Here is an 18,215-nt window from a genome sequence, read left to right on the forward strand (position 1 = left end):
GGGTATATTTACTAAAGTGTGGGTTTTTAGAAGTGGAATTATTGCCCATAGTAACCAATAAGATTCTAGCTATTACCTACTAGCAGGTGCTAGATAAATGATAAGAAGAAGCTCATTGGTTGCTATGGGCAACAACTCCACTTCTAAAATCCTGCACTTAAGAAAATAGACTATGGGGTATATTTACTAATCGGTTGCTGAATATTATAAGTGCACAGTTGTGCTATTAATAAGCTAGTTAAGTGCCTGAATCAAAGCTTTGTAGGTTACAGACCTGCTACATTCAGCAAACAGCAGAAAACTGACTGCCTAACTCCAGGCTTGTCACCTCTAGTTTTATGCAGCCTTTCCTCACTATGTTACATGATCACGGTAAAATAAAGAGGCAGAAGTGTGATGGAATAAACATAACACATATCAGAATTTTAATTACAAAAATATACAGGGAATTAATTAAGGCAGTCTGCAATGTAACATAGATCAGACCGATCTAATTAGCTTAATATTAAGTAACTTCATGATGTATGATAAAATATTGCATATACAGCTATGTAAGAACCACACAAATAAGCATGGAGACTGTTGCAGTAGTGTGTTGGCTCGTACAAATTGCAGTGTTAGCTAAAATGCTCAGCAGGAAATGAGCGATCATCTCCAGATGACAATGTGATGAGGAATTTCACGGCTGGTGTCCCCCTACATACAGCTGTGTACAGAGGGACATAGGAGCTGCTGTACAAAGATAGGGAACCAGAAAGGTATCAAGCTGCCTACTAGAACTTGTAGTAGAAGTTCTCATGTCTCTTTCAGCAGGCTCGCACATCTAAGTTTGTTTACCGGCGCCAAATAGTGGAGAACAGAACATGTGCGATCTTGTTGAAAAAGACATGGGGACTTCTACTACAAGTTCCAGTGGGCAGCTTGATACCTTTCTGGTTTTCTATATACATCCCGAAAAAGGAAAGAAAAAAGATTTGTGAGTTCTCAAGATAAATTGCATTAGTTACATATTGATCCAAGTTTGTCTTCTGTTTCTTTATGAGACTTCAATTTCAAGTGTATGGTAAGAGTAAGACCCCATTATTTGCTAAAACTATATTAGTTGGGATAGTTGGTAAAAGTTAGATACTGTAACAATGTAACAAATGTCATAAAAATTTGTGAAACTGCATAATAATTAGGAATGTCCTCATTTGTTTCATGTTTTTCAGTCTACCATACAATGAGTTCTTTGGAGGTGTGAGTGGTTTGACTGTGGAGCAGTTTAGAAAGGTCAATGGGTTTCCCAACGCGTTCTGGGGATGGGGCGGTGAGGATGATGATTTATGGAACAGGTAAGTTTCCGGCCATTTGCAGCACGGTAACTTTAAAATGAGATGATTTTAGTTGATGAAATGAGAAGTGCAGGGAGAAAAGTACCATGCTGGGGTTGTTTCACATTTAGGGGCAGATTCCGATGAAATAATTTAAGCGCAATGATAGCCTTGCGCTTAATTGACAGTTGCGCCATGTGCTTCAGCGCACATTTCTAGATATTATTGTACAGAAAACAAAGCATGGTTGTATAGAGGCGCAAGCAAAAATAAGCCAGTTTTATACCCACAATATAAAAAGGAAAATATCACATACGAGTGCACATTGTCTCGCTATAATTCGTAATTAAAACATAACTTTTAATATCACATTAATATCCACATAAGTGATTAATCAAAACACAGCAAATTAACAACACAAAATGTAAGGGGAGAAATATATAGTATGAAGAATGATTTAAAATACACAATCGTGCTCAGTCTTTGTTTTTTAATATATACACTTATACCCCTTTTCCACCTAAATTCCGGGTCTGACCCGGAGTTGGAACAAAGTTCCTATCCGGATCAGACCCGGAATTTTGCCGGCGCCAACTCGGGATATTCCCGAGTAGGCGCCGCTCACACCGCAGTCAGGTCTGCATAGACCCGGCTTTTGCGGAGTGAAAGTGGTCGCTTGGAGATGACGCCATCTCCAAGCGCCACTGAAGCCGGACCAATCGGCCGGCTAGCAGCGCACTCCAGGTCATCGTGACCCGGAGTGCGCTGTTCTCACAGCAGGGTTTCACGGGCTACGCCCGCGTTAAACCCTGCTAGTTACCTGGGTTGGATTGCCGGGTCACTCGACCCAGCGATCCAACTCTCTCCCCTTTTACACCAGGGAGCTGCCCGGGTTAACCCTTCAAAAACCCGGGTTTTAGCTCCGGTGTAAAAGGGGTATAAGTAGTGTTCTGTTATGTGTGGGTCCAATTTATGTATTTAATTCTTTAGAACAATCAAACCTTGCTTTCATATTCAGTGCCCGTACATATGACAGTAGTACAGTAATAATGTGTTTAATCCTCATATGATGCTGGTAAAGTGACGCTCTGGTTCCATCCTTAATTGTATTCACCAAATAGATATCTTTGGTGCCTTATAGTGTATATATGGCTAGGAGTACCACCACAAGAGTATTATTAAATTACATACAATTTTCACATAAACACAAGGGATTATTATTATACAATATCTGGTTCATCTCATCTCCGCAGACCTTTCAGTAGATCTAGTCGCGATGTCTATTGAGGAGAGCTCGTATAGGAGTTATACGTATCCACTCCAAGTATTATGTCTGCACTCATTGAAGGTTTCTCACATCAATAGAGTTTATTTAATTATTCTATTATTGTGATCTAATATCCAGAAAGGTTTGACAGTATGGTATAATATGAGCAGTGAGTCATAATTTGCCTCAAAACGGTTTGAGGCAGGTTCCAGGCGATCACCTTTTATAGTGTATTGCGGTGATTCATAAATTAACCCATGTGTCCCTTATAATTCAATTTATTGTGGTCATAACATAATCCACATTCATGTGTACGCAATATATCGGACTTCTCCCTTTATAATTCATTAATTATACCTTATAACTAATTGGTCTCCACTATATATAGCATCTTATTCTTATTAGAAGTGTTTCACTGTATATTTTCTGGTCACAATACATAAGGCTGCCAGCAGATTAACATTCATTTCATTCTTTTGAATAACACAGTTGTTTTCAGATTAGCTATTATATCCCTATCGCCGACATAGCCTCTCTTCACCGTATTCATACCGGGCTGTCAACGTGGCTTATGGCGGCGGGCGGCTGATCTCTCGGTATCTGCACTGACAGCAGCGTCGTGCAGCATTCAGCTCGCTCCTTATCAGTCGAAGCGTCTAATCATAGAACACTTGTACGAACTACTGTCCCCATAACATATACAAATGGCATATTCAGACTGGCACGAGCGATCGCCGTCGCGCATTTTATTTATTTTTTCTTTAAAAGCTTTATACCAGTAACCTCACGCATTGCTCCAACTACATTGAAACTCCCACTTAGTCACGATTTGTATATGCAGTCATCGGGCATCAATAATACGGTGACATTTTGAATTGTTTGGCTACCGTATGCACAAACCGGCCCTTGGTAATCCTGGGGCTGATTCAGACTTGCACACAACAGATGCTATGCTACTTGAGATCTAAATTTGCGGACATATGATTTTTAGCACTGTATATGGTGCTTGGCTGAGTGTACAGTATGTATCTATGAGAAACTGCGGGTGATTCAGTCTCGTACGTATCTCTGTCACGTCTCCGTTTTAGTCTTTTTGATCTAACTGGGAGGAATTAAGGCATTTGCACGTAGACTAGGTTCTAATGGCGGGCCTTTGGGCATGTAGGCGGAATTGCAGACTATGATGAGTGTAGCATATGCATAGATCGGTCTGATTTTAGATGGGATCTCCGTGAATAAGTATATCAGACTGATGCCAATACATTCATACTTATTTCATATTTGCACTTCTTAAAATCTGTCTGTATACATCACATTTGAATTAATTATGTTTCCTTCCCATATAGCATAGCATACATTTATAACTTTTAGGACTATTTGAATACGGATATTACATGGCTGTATGATTTTATGCACAGGTTAGAATTGGATGTGGCTGATACAGCTAAACACACAAATTAGAAGGGATGTCCATATACTGTACTTTGGCCGTATATAGTGTGTCTGTATTAAGCATTGTCTGCCATATATTGTCTCCGTTTTCCATTTGGTCTAAAATTTTTATAGCAAGTTCCTATTCTGTGCTAAACCTACATAGCTTAGTGTCAGCAAATATAGATACCATACATTCTCTGCTATCTACAAGTCATTAATACAAGAATTGAAAGGACAGGGCCCATTAATACTGAATTTTTCTGTCCTTACTCCATATTTCACTTTGCTAAGCCCTGTAGCCTGTCTACAATATACTGTACACCGCTTCTCTCTTCTAACTCTCTCCCAGTTCCCAGCTTAATATGTCCTTCAGCAATTCTGCCACATTCTCCTGCCGCAGAGCAGTTCTCTCACCACTGAGGTGCAGCACAACCTCTCTGTACAACTCATTTGCCAGTTGTATATAGAACTGCATATATAACATGAGGTCAGATATGTGTAATGGTTTTATATGTGGGAGATAGAGCACAGAGCTTATCTAACGTACTTCTACAGTATATCTAACTGCCATCTCCATACCATTCATATAGACTTTCTGCTCTACCGAGTGCACTCGCTTATAAGGGTGGAATACGTACGGGATGCTGGTGTCTGGGATCTCGGCGGTCAGAATCCCAACGCCGGCGTACAGACAGATTAGAATACCAACACTTTGTTGGTCTGTACCCTAACCCTCCCCCCTGTCCCTCACCTAACCATCCCTCCCCGGTGCCTGAACCTGTACATTGGGTGGCATTACAAATCACGGAACACTGATGACTACAATTTATGCATTATATGAGAATACTTGCCACTAGGAGAAGAAAAAATATAAACGCTGATATACCTTGTGCTGCTACGCTCTTGTGTTACACTGTCAGAGGTTCCCACACTCCAGTTCAGGTTATAAGGATATCCATGCTTGAGCACAGGTGACTTAATTAGTATCTCAGTCAATTTGATTTAACCATCTAGACTCGAGCATGGATATCCTTTAAAACCTGGACTGTAATGGTGGAGTTTAGGAATCTCTACTCTCTGCACTTATTAACACAAACAATTGCAGGACAAAGCAGAACCTGTACCAGTTCTAACTGACTACTGTATATTTCTGCAGAAGCCTTCTCATAGCGTACACAGTGGAGCCGTTTAATTGCTTGCTTATATTCGTTTAGTTAGATTTATGAATCTGTTAATTTGTATTATGTTTATTGATCATTCCAGGGTGCATTATGCTGGCTTTAATGTGTCTAGACCAGAAGGAGACCTTGGGAAATACAAGTCAATTCCTCATCACCACAGGGGAGAGGTCCAGTTCTTAGGCCGGTAAGTGTCATTAGTGTACTTATTTCTCATATGTTTGACACTTATTCGCCAACAGTACATTGCCAACTAACAAGCTCATTGAAGCAGAAAATTGGTTTTTTTATTGAATTTTCCTTTCTTTGTACTTCTTAATCTAGTAATGACAGAAAAAAAGTGTGTGCACTTGCAATATGTATTCTTTAAAATCCTATTTAGTCTCCTATTTATTTAAACCCCTTTCTATATCTTAAATGCTGTTTTGAAATGATCATTTTCCCTTACTGAAATGTAGAGGCTAAGCTACTCTCCCTCTAGACCTGCGCAAACTGCTGTGATACCCAAGTATCCACTGGAATTGGGCTTCACTTAATTAGCTGGATTGTTAGTCCCCCACCTTTGTTTGGGGGGGGAGGGGGGTGTGTGTGTGTAATGGGATGTGGACATACAACTGAGAATTTATGTGAGGTGTTGTCACTGGGATTCTTCTCCATCACTTTGCTGTGGAACACGTGTCTTGGTTTGCAGTTGCACATTGTGGCTGCCTGCTGTACTCTGCAGTTGTTCAGTTTGATACTTTGGAGGAAGAAGAAAAGATTTTTTGTTTCCTTGTCCTAGTTATCAGACCCTTTAAGCGAGTCCTGGACTCGATCTAATCTGAGGAATAGATCTTGCAAAGGTTGTATACCCTTATCTCACCACTGCTAATACAGTATAAGGATGCTGTCATTAATGCCTTTGTCTGCGGCTACCATTATTTTGATGAGATGTAGTTTAAATCCCGGCTGTCAGGATGCCAGCGCTCACAATGCCAGCGCTGGAATCCCGTCACCAGTCAGAATCCCGATGCCAGAATACCAGAATACAGATGCCAGCATACCGACCTCCGGGATCCCGACGGTAAGTAGTGGGTTTAGGGGGGAGGCTACCCTAACTCTGTCAGGATGCTGGCGTCTGAACTCTGACAGCCAGGATCCCCAGTGCCGGCTTCTTGTACTCTAGCCGTTTTGATTGATTACTGTGGACCTCTATGGAACAGCAGCAAAAGGAAGATTCAAAGTATACTTTACCCAGTTTTCATTGCTTCAGGGACTTTCTTTTGTACCCATTTTTGCTTTGGCTTGGGTCAGTGATGGTCAGAATAACTGGCAAAGGGTAGCAGCACTGGGTGCTGGGCTGGATTTCAAGCCTCTGCAGTATCAGCATGATGATCCTTCTGGCTTAGTACCTGGCAGTCCAAGGTGGTCTCTGGAACGCCAACCCATTACTTTATTCACTTCTTGACACCATTATAAACCTGACAGTGGGGAGAAAAATGTCCTATCTACCAAACTATGCCCCATAGCCTAATGGCGCGTACACACTGGGCGATAAAGTGGACGACTGAACGATAACAATATCGTTATCGTTCAGTCGTCCACTTTATCGTCCATTTTTAAACCCAAAAAGATGAACGATAACGACGACGTGCGTTCCCGTGGGTCGTTCGTCATTATCGTTCATCGGGCTGACATGCAGGCCAACCTGACGACCTCGTCAGGTTGCTGCATGTCAGGGAATGGGGGAGAGAGCCCGGCGCTGAACGATATCGTTAATGATATCGTTCAGCGGCTGTGCTCAATGTCATGAACGACATTGAGCACAGCCTGCCGGGGACAACACTACACGATATCGCTCAGGGAGCATATCGTGTAGTGTGTACCCACCATAAGGGCTCTAAGTTTCAATGTTTTGTTGTGGATCAGGTAAACCAGTCAGACATTCTAGAGGACAAACTTCTGCTCCTCATTGAGGCTGACTGAGAGATAAACAGACTTGGAACGCTAATTTCCAAATCATAGATAGTATGCCAGCTAGTACATTAGACCCTCTCCAGAGGTGCATCAGTCACTCCTCTGGTGGCTGATGGGTGACAACCTCTACAGGGGTTGCCCTTCATTTGTATTGGACTGTTTGTGACAACACATAACAGCATTTAGAACTGGTGCTGCTTTCAGGGTTTTTCTGCTCCAGATTAGTCAAAGCTCTCAATGACTGTGCTGAAACTAAGATCAGTGTTCAATGGTCTAGACCACAGGTTCTCAATCTCTGTCCTCGGGACCCCAAACGGTGCATGTTTTGCAGGTCTCCTGACAGAATCACAAGTGAAATTAGCTCCACCTGTTTATCTTTTAAAATGTGACATTGAGTAATGAACACACCTGTGCACCCGCTGGCTGACCTGGAAAACGTAACCTGTGTGGGGTCCTGAGGACCGAGTTTGAGAATCACTGGTCTAGACACAGCCATAAATATACAGTTTGGTATCCTCAATCACAGCAGGTCTCTGGCCATGAGAGAGACAGCAGGGTCATGCAATGAGTGAAATGGAATGTTCCTGCTTTCGTGTAGACCATGCTTAATAATAATAATAATTATTATTATTATTATACTTATAAGGGTTCCGCAACGCCTTACAAAGTAAATAAACAAATGAGCTTAAGGTTTGAAACCCAGTTTGAGCTTTATCATCACTGCACATGAAGGACTTTCATAGCCTGGTGTGAAACAATGGGGTTTATTTACAAAGTGTCAGGGTCTAAAACACAGCCCAGCTGATTCTTTTTATTAATATTTAAAACGGCAATGCTTTTACTAGTGTGTCTTGCTAGTAGAAGCATTGCCCTTTTTAAATATCTGGCATAAACACGGTCAGCGCTTTTTTTTACAATCCAACGCTTTATAGTCCAATCCCAAAGTGTGTTCCTAACACTTAATTTCAGGTGGCCTGTTTAGTGCTGTTCTTGCAGTCTGGTCTGATAGCTGGAGACCCTGCTTTCTGTTTTTCTTTTAAAAATAAATAAATAAAATCTTTATTTATAAGGGTAGATGACCAGTAAATAAAAAGTACATACAGCAAAGAGTATTTTAACATCAGACAGTACAGAGCCACAAATAGGCAAAAGTACAGAACAGTACATATACCCCTGAGACTATAAAATACAGTACATTAAAAAAACAAGATCATGAATAACATCAAACTACCACATTTTAATTGTTTTTTTTAAATCAAGATGTTAGCCAACGTCATCTAGTATCATCATCTAAGAAATACAACAATAGATATAAAGTAAGAAACAACTGAATAGCGTAGGGGAAAAGGAGGGGGAACACCAGTCATAAGGGCACAAGGAACATAACTAAACTAGATGGAATATGTAGAAATAACATACAGTACTAATACTCTAGAGCAGGGGTCTTCAACCTTGGCCCTCCAGCTGCTGTGGAACTACACATCCCAGCATCCACTGCCATAGTTTTAGCCTGCTGCTATATCAAAAAGGTGGCAGTGCATGCTGGGATGTGTAGGTCCACAGCAGCTGGAGGGCCAAGGTTGAAGACCCCTGCTCTAGAGTAAGTTTCAGGTCAGACCTGGAAGGGTTCTATGATGATGAAAGTACCAAGGGGTCCAAACTTCAATTAATTTTGTAATTTTATCATGGAGGAGACCAGTAATGTACTCCATGGAAGCGGTGTACCAAATGCTATTAATTAGCGTTGAAATAGAAGGTGCAGTAGATTGTTTCCAGTTAGTGGCTTTCAAAAGTTTAGCTGCATTAAACACATGACTACATAGATTTATAAGGTTTAGAAAAGTCGGGAAACTGTTTACACAGCAAAACATATAAAGGATCCATACTAGGGACAGTGCTAAAGATGCCTGCTTTCTGTTTCTTTCAAAGAAAAATCATGCTTTTTCCTTTAAGGAGTGGTGCGTGTATAACTTCCACTCATCCTCCCAATGGCTCCTGGGTTCTCACTATGGTGTTGACAGCCTTAGAGCATCTTCCTATTAAACCTTTGGATTCTGTGGAGTCAATGTTCTTTTCTTGGAGGGTCGCCTTAATTTAGCTATCTCCACGGGTAATAGAGTTTTGGAGCTCTGGGTTCTGTCTTGTATGTCTCCATGTATGATTTTCGTGAACAAAGGGCTGTTCTTCGGACAGAATCATACCCTCTGGAGTCCACACTTGGCTGAAGGAAATTTGATGTTGTTTCTCTACATGTTTAAGCAGGAAATTTAAAATGGCAATACTAATATAATACATGACATGTTTTGCTCTGAATAATATACCTGTTTTAAATTTCCTGCTTTAACTCGCTGAGAAGTGGTGACTTTTGTAAGCTGACGCTTAGTAAATTTAGCACAAAGTTCCATCTAAATCTGGACATTTTGATTCCAGCTTTAAACCAGGCTTGGGAAACGTGTTGATAGGACTGTGTAAGAGTCTATAGGAATAATAAACATTTGGTCCTCTGTGATGCCCACAAGAGAGGATTGCCAGCGTGAAAACAGACCATTGCCTGGTGGATTGCTTCGGTAATCAGTCAGGGTAACAATGGAGCTGGGCATTTTGCTCCTCTAAATGTGATGGCACATTCTTCCACACTAGTGAATGTGTCCTGGGCGGTACGGCAGAGGCTTTAGCTGAGCAGCTGTGGCAGACAACCACCAGGTCTTTGGTACACACTTACACAAAATTCTACTGATTCAACATTACTGCTCCTGAGTGTACTTTCTTAGGAAAAGCTTTAGGATCACTGCAGTGCCCCTCATGGATGTAAGCAAAAATGGACACTGGATGGATGACTACCCTTTATATTCCTGTTCTTTGTTACAGTTTTTGATTAAAACTGTTGCTGGAGGGCATTGTTTTCTCTCTATATCATTTGGTTCCTTCCTTATCTGGCTTTGACACTTGGTTAGAAAATAACTGAGGTATCCCTGTAAGCTCCGGGGTTGTGGAGGGCAATGATCTTTAACCTTTAGCTGAGCTTTTTTGTACACTGGTGTCTACAGTTTCCTCTACTGGACTCACAGAAAATGATTTAACTTAAATATACAAATCCCATTTTATGGCACAGAATTCAACTGTTACCATATTGTTGTGATCACTATTCACTTTAACAGTACATTAGAGAGCTGTTCTATCAGACAATACCAAGTCCAGCAGACCTTCCCTCTAATTTGGAAAAGGTTTTTCCTCACAAAGCCTATTGTGTTGTATATCATAGGAAATAAAAAACACTGTAAAATGCCAGTATTCCCACCACTCTAGCGTAATTAGGATGGCTGCTATGGCGATTTGAAAATATGCTGGTTGTGCGTTTTTGACCGATTTTTGAAAACGTTACATATTTTGGAGATGGCATGAGATATTTAAATAAAATGTTGTTTTCCTTAGACTACATCTATACTCTCCATATACCACATTTGAACAAAATCTGAGCTGGTGAGGTAAAATTTTAACAAAAAGTGTGTTGATTTGACACGAAATGGCTCTGAGTTGGATGGAGATTGGCCTGCATATGTTCCCGCACTAAGTGCATGGAAACTTCTTTACATTTTCAAAGCTTATCTAATTCTTTTCAAAAACCACTTGTATGTTTTCTATGTTTATTAGTAGCTTTTTTTTATTAGGGTTACAGATACAAGATAATTAACGTTTTTGCATTTATTTTGGCAGGTACAAATTGTTGCGATACTCTAAAGAACGTCAATATCTAGATGGGTTAAATAATTTGATATACGCTCCAAATATCATAATAGACAAGTTGTATAAAAACATCACTGTAAATCTAGTGCCAGAGCTGGCTCCAGTAAAGGACTATTAATGGGAGTCTCGCAGACAAAAAACCAATGTGACACCTACTGGAGCAGGAACGGAAGTAATGGACCTCCAATGGGATACTAGTGACTGATATCAAATTCCAATTATCTGAATGTGTGACCGTGCATTTCGTCTGAAGCCAGCAGCTGCTATATATCAGTGGTTACAGCAGAAGACTGCTCATAATGCAAGCCTTGTCTCACCAAATGCTACACATTTTCACCTTTCACTCCACTCTGCAGTGATTTTTTTTTTTTTTTTCCCCAAACACAGAATAATTTACCATTTTTGCACCAATCTACAGCTTCTTAAGTTAAATGTACTTTTTGGCCCTGTTTAAAAAAAAAAAAATAGGCCTTTTATTATTTTTTATTTTTTGTATTCTGCAGGTGTACATTGTATATGTATATATTAGTTTGATTTTTGTACATACATTGGTTATATTTGTGTGTATATATGTGTACTTGCGTTCATGTATACACACATGGATTGATGTAAAGGTCCTCCCAGCGATTTTTTTAATGACCCCAGTTTTACAACTTTGCATGTCTTTATTCTATAACTGTATTTTTTTAATACAGCATTGTCTTCATTTGCATGAAAAAGGAACATGTACATATTAGAGTTTTTAAAAATGTTTACGCTTTATGTAAAATGAAGGAAATGTTTATACTGAATGGCCAGCTATGACTGTAAACTGTTATAAAGGTTTGTGAGCTTAAGGCCTTAATGAAAAGTCTGTTAGGGGTTCATATCTTCATTGTCATCTCAGTTGAAAGAAAAGGGTCCTGTAATAAATTGATCAAATACAGCCGCAGCCACAGTGCTACAGAATGTACAGCTAATCCCCATATCATTTGTAATGGTATGATTTATTCTATGGCATCGTTATTGTATCTTAAAAAAAAAAGGTACAGTACATATCATATACATACAGGTCGTCAAAAAATATTTGTGCCAACTTAGTTAATGTCAGGGAGCTGATGCCAAGAATATGTTTTGTGTTTTTGTTTTTACGTTGCTAATTTATTTTTAAGGGTTTTTTTATACTGTATATTTTTATTTGCAGCACATAATTACTTTTGAAATTCAGAATGAGCCAAAAATATGTTCTTCTATTACATATTATATTGGTGATGTTTTTCTAAGAGTACAATATAATTCACATTGCTTCAGAGAATATATTATGTACTTTATTCTCCATTTTCGGAGGTAAATAAGTTTGGTGTATTTGATATGTCTTTTTATGTTATAAGTTATAAAATGAAAACCTGTGTTCAACATTTGATACTTTGTAACTGAAGAATGCAAAACAAATTGCTTTAGTGTTAAGAAGCACTTCACCACACTTCCATACATATTTATGAATACTGGCGCGCAGGAAAAAGGTGCCGTAACCCACAACAACCAATCAGGTTAGGGCAATGTACATAAGGTGTTCCCTGAGTGTGTTTGGCACTGGAATGTTCAGTTGCATTCAGTCTTATGCTGGTCTCCACTTATATAATGTGAAATAGAGTAAAGTTGGGTACACACTAGACAATCTATTGTAATATTTATTGTTCCAACGCAGATGAGAACGACATATCATACACATCGTATAGTGTGTGTATGTCTGACCTATTGTTAACAGTGGTCATCCATCTCTGTCCCATCTGTTGTGCTGCACAGCACTGTGCTGGTTACATGCAGCATGTATCGACGCATCATACGCTGGATCGTGCATCGCACCGTCGCTGGGGTCGCACATCGTATAGTGTGTACCCAGCTTTAAAGTGAAAATGTATTGTAGCGAATGGCCAGGGGACTTGGCAGCAGTGGCTTTCTCCTTTTGCCATAAGAGGGCATCCAGGGTAGAATTTCAGTTGTTCTCAAGGCACTATCTTCAGCCAGAAACTTCCTGCTCTTAAAGGCTTGCCCAGTCAATTGCAATAAATATTGAGAAACAACCACTGGTTTCCTCCTCCAGTAACTCATCTCTGTAAGGAACAACACACTGAACATAGTATTAAATAAATAGTTTTACTTAATGTCCATTCATCTATTCCATGTGGACATTTTCAAATAAGAGACTCCAACTTAGACGTTTAATCTGTGTTTTGCAAGCGGCTGAATGCAGCTTAACCTTATTGTACCATCAACACTAAAACTCTGCTCTAAACTAGTATAGTTTGTAAAATTAAGGCAAATATCTCTATGTACATAAAGTTTGTCTTAACCACTAGTTTTCATAAATGTGCCCGTGCATTAGGGAATGATAGGTAATTCAGTTTACTTTACATATGGGACGCAAAACTTCATTCTAGCCATCAGAGAAGCTTTACTTTTTTAATTCCACATTTTCAACCCCACTGTACCTTGTGAGTTTAGTATATATATTTTTATATTAATCCTAACAGTTCCGAAGAGTATTTTCCAACGTCAATGGAAATGCCAAATTCCACAAGTTAATTTCAAGTACTCTGAAAATAATATACAGAGCAGGAAGTCTAATACTGCAGTGTATGAACGGCACCGCAACCATGTGTTAAGGAAGGTATAGTGTCTACATAACAGGATACGTTCTATATCCCTGTCAGAATCCTGGCGTCAGCAGCCCGAAGATAAATAGTGGGGTTGTGGGGAGGGTAGGCACCAGGGAGGGTTAGAGGGTTAGGTTACCTTCCCGAGAGGTGTCTGTATCATGACCCTATCGGGATGCCGGCTCAGGGATTTTGACCCTACGTAACAAATGTGTAACCATTAAAACTTAACCTTTTAGCTCAGATGTAATAGATCTCTCTCCCTTCTGTCAATGTTCCAATTAGTACAAACAAATAGAACAGAAAAATAATTACTATATAGTGTAGCAAAAGCAAACTTTTTAATTTAACTATTAAAATTGCAACTACATTAAAACAATTATGATCTGGAATCGGAATAGAGTACACTGGACATACAGTCCTTTTGAACAAAGTAACTCCTTCCACATGGTCCCACTGTGGTCTAAGTAATGGCCTAACTGGTTTGTACAGAGATCTTATATGTTTCATCTTTTCAAGACTACTGTACATCTGAGGTCTTAAAACCTACTTCTCATGTTTCACAGTATATTAGTGAAGCACTTAATTGGCATTGGTATGAGCTGTGACAAATGGAAAATAATTCTCAAGTCTTTGATAAGTTGAAATGCGTAGCTCTATACGGGACCATTCTAGTGACAGGAGCCATTGTGGGCTAAAAGTCATTATACATTCGTGTGTATATGTGTACTTACAGTACATGGTGTGTTTCACTTAACTATCAGATACCCCTTTATAGTTTTAGGGGCATATGTATCAAAGCTTGATGGTGAGATACAATTGTGAAATAGATATCGCCAACCAATCAGCTCTAAACTATCATTTCTTAAACACAGCCTGCAAAATGTAAGTTAGAAGCTGATTGGTTGGTGCTATATATCTCACAATTTTATCTCGTATCAAGATTTGATACATATGCCCCTTAGATTGCTATGCTTGCTGACAAACAAGTGTCTTCAGAGGAGGCTGCTATTTTGAATCCCATGAGAACAGGACTGTTGTGTATGAGAGATACTATATAATTTTTACTAAAATACACGAGCACTAATTTTTTTTTATGCTTTTTTTTTTGGGGGGGGGGGGGGCGCCTTATCACATTTTTTTAAATTAAAGTACTGTACCTTTTTGAAGTCCGAGTTTACTAAAAGTGACTAAAATGTATAAAGATTCCTGGATTTTAGGAATTGTCTGTTTGTTACACATTCAGGCATTTAAGTATATCAAATTTATTCAGCATTTTTAATGATCCATCAAGAAAGTCAGTGCGGAAACTGAAATTACATACATTTTAAGAACTATATATATGCGTGTGTGTGTGTGTGTGTATATGTGTGTGTGTGTATGTATGTATATATACACACACACACACTGTGTGTGTCAACCAAAATATCAACAAGCCCTTGTCAGTGTACAGTACATGACCATGCGTGAGGCAGCGATTGAAGAATGGCTGCTGTCACTGTATATGACATGGGCTCTTTAACTCTCATCACTGCAAACTTTTCCCTACACATTGTAAAGAAAAACCTCTCTAGAAACAGTCCTCCAGACACTTAAATACTAATTAAACACTGAGTGCATTCTTCTCGCAAAGGCAAGATAAAATATAGGCCATATTTACTGTGCCTTGTTTATTAAATAATTAGGGTAGTGTTGAAACATTTAAATATGGGATATCGTGAAGTTTGTGACATTTTGTAATATAAAGGCATGAAGACCATATTCTTTTTGGTACAGTGCTTTATTTATTAAATAGGCTAATGGTTATGCGGTCTTGGAAGAGAAGGTTGCTCTTCAGAACAATAGCAATAATGTCTATGAACTGGGACGCTTACACTATTCAATTTGTAGTAGACTGAATATGAACAAAAGTGCTTTTCTTTGCATTGCATGTCTCAATGAAGGTCATCCTATTTTGCGGTTATTCCACCTTGGTTACATAATAAACTTGAAATAAAATCAAACTTGTCTTGTTTGTTTATATCTTCTGATTATAGAGCTTTTGACACACATGTTGGCAGGAATTCATGTGACTATTTCAGGTTGAGAGTACATTTGTCTTCAATATGAGTACATTTAATAACAATTCTAACACATTTATAGACCTACTTGTAGATCTAAGGATTAATTTATCCGTATGTGGTTTTCAAAATGAGTTTCAAGTTACATATGCAAATTTTATCACACTGTCAAGGTCACTCCCTAAATTGTCACCACTTCCTTGGTACCTTGGTGGTGTCATTGCTTAGGAGAAGAGCAGTTTGGACCACTCTAGAATATCTTGGGAAAGGTTGATTATAAACCTGTATCAGCAGAGCACCCCCAGAAGCTTATTTCGCTAGTTTTTGAAGTTGTCCCACCACTTTTGTCTTTTTCGCCTCCAATTTCAAAGGTTTTTTTTTTCAGTTCCTGGAACTTTTTAAATAATTTTTTTGGGATGAATTGTCCATGGGGGGTTATACCAAGGGTTTTGAGTGGTTTCCCAACATTGCACCCCAAAATATAGATTTGACACTTTTTCACCTGCTATTCTGTGGAGAAAAAGTATCGCCTATTTTAGTGCCTTGACTTTCCGCATGGGCGAAAACGGAATGGAATTGGATACGGAGTTAAAAAAAAAAAAAAAAAAAAGTGAGAATATCGCTAAAAACCATGCAAAAACTGTGCTCCTTGGTCCGGGGGGGCCCACACCCTGCACCCATATTTAGTTTATACTTACCTTTATGCCATCTTCACAGTGCTGCCCTGCAGAGCCGGGCCAATTCTGCAGAGCAGCAAAAATCACAGGGAAAATGGGAACGGCCATTTTCTCTGTGACCTGCGCATGTGCAGAAAAGAAGTCTCCAGGAATAAGGCGCGGATGCCATTTTCTCAGAGACCTGTGCTTGTGCAATAGATTCTACTGTGCTCAGTGCGCTGTCAGGAGGGGGCCCTAACGAAGGCTGCACACGGGCCACCTCGTCTCTTAAAACGCCCCTTAATGAAGTACGTCTACTAAATTATAGGGGAGATTAACAATGGGGCGGGTGGAACTGCAGCTCCAGGCCTATCCATGATAATAGGCCCACAGGATCGGCCGGCAGCTGTACCACCTTACTGCCCACTCAAGTGCCTGCTGAACGAGTGTCAGTGACAGGGAATACAGGATGCTTCGTCTAGCTGCTACACACGAAAGGCGGCAGCCCGTGGGACTGATCTCCTGCTACTGCTTCCACAGCAAAACGCCTACCTCTGATCCCGATACAGTCCCCACTCTGTCCCCTCTCTTGCTGGGGCCGGGCCTCGGCGCAACGGCCAGGCAGCGATGCAGATGACTCAGATGACAACATCATGACACTGCTGTCTGACAACTATGCTGCAGCTGTACTGTACCTGGGAGGAGCAGCAGCGCGAAGGAGCACATGAGTGCAGAGACAGACCGGTAACCGAGGGGGGACGACAATGCGAGACAGATGGTAGAGGGCATTGTAGGACAAAGGTCAGGAGGGAGGGAATAATGAGAGGACAGTGCCAGACTGAGGGCAGGGGGAGGGACAATGCATGACAGAGGGCCGGAGGAAGGAGACAATACGAGATATAGAGGATAAGTGTGGGAGAGGTAGGGTTGCCACCCATTCTGTATTATACACAGGCTTACCGTTATATCCTTTTAATCTGGGACACCTATGATTTACACAGATTCTGTGGTTGATTTATACGAGGTGAAATCCAAGCTTGAATTTAGCTAGCCTGAACCTGTGTAATTCATAGGTGTCCCAGATTAAAGGGATATCATGGCAAACCTATCACATTGCTACATACAGCATCACTGTCACATATACCCCTTTCACACCGGAGCTAAAAACCGGGTTATTGAAGGGTTAACCCAGGCAGCTCCCTGGTGTAAAAGGGGAGAGGGTTGGATCACCGCGTCGAGTGACCCGGCAATCCACCCCAGGTAAATAGCAGGGTTTAACACTGGCGTAGCCCGTGAAACCCTGCTGTGAGAACAATGCAGTCCGGGTCACGATGACCTGGAGTGCGCTGCTACCAGGCCGACTGGTCCGGCTTCAGTGGTGCTTGGAGAGGACGTCATCTCTAAGCGACCACTTACACGCCGGAAAAGCCGGGTCTATGCAGACCCGACTCCGGTGTGAGCGGCGCTGACTCGGGAATATCCCGAGTCAGCGCCGGCAAAATTCCGAGTCTAATCCGGATAGGAACGCTGTTCCAACTCCGGGTCAGCCCCCGAAATTTTGGTGGAAAAGGGGTATAAGAGAGTCAAGCTGCATAGCCGTGCAGCAGCAGTGTGCAGTCAAAGGACAGAGCGTCTATGCAGCAGCAGCATTTCCCTACCTCCATGGATGGATGGATCCCCAGCTGCCATAAAGGTGGAATTTGGAGGCTGGAGTGGCAGGATGCAGTGGAGAGACATCGGGATAAGGAGGCGCTGAGACACAAAGGGCACGAGACTGGAGAGACACAGGGCAAGAGGCTTGAAACAAAGAGAGCAAGAGGCTGGAGAGACGGGTAGGAGGCTGGACGGGACACTGGGGGCACAAGTCTTCTTGAACCGCTGCCATATGATAATGACAATGGTTATATTCCTACACAAACAGGCATCTTCCAGACCATGGGATCTCCTACATAAATAGTGATTACCAACTGA

At 40.7% G+C, this 18,215-nt stretch overlaps 1 protein-coding gene across 1 annotated transcript in view; it reads left to right on the forward strand.

The window, feature by feature from the left end:
* The window catches only part of B4GALT6 (beta-1,4-galactosyltransferase 6), an 82,895-nt gene extending 68,242 nt beyond the window's left edge, over window positions 1-14,653 (forward strand). The window contains exons 7-9 of the mRNA XM_088469578.1: window positions 1,212-1,334; window positions 5,278-5,379; window positions 10,863-14,653. Of these exons, the coding sequence (XP_088325704.1) occupies window positions 1,212-1,334; window positions 5,278-5,379; window positions 10,863-11,010 (373 nt within the window). The 3' untranslated portion in view covers window positions 11,011-14,653. The remainder of the gene's footprint in view (window positions 1-1,211; window positions 1,335-5,277; window positions 5,380-10,862) is intronic.
* The last annotated feature ends 3,562 nt before the right edge of the window (window positions 14,654-18,215 follow it).

Source organism: Taudactylus pleione, unplaced genomic scaffold, assembly GCF_031769625.1.
Source record: "Taudactylus pleione unplaced genomic scaffold, aTauple2 ptg000093l, whole genome shotgun sequence".
NCBI lineage: Eukaryota > Metazoa > Chordata > Amphibia > Anura > Myobatrachidae > Taudactylus > Taudactylus pleione.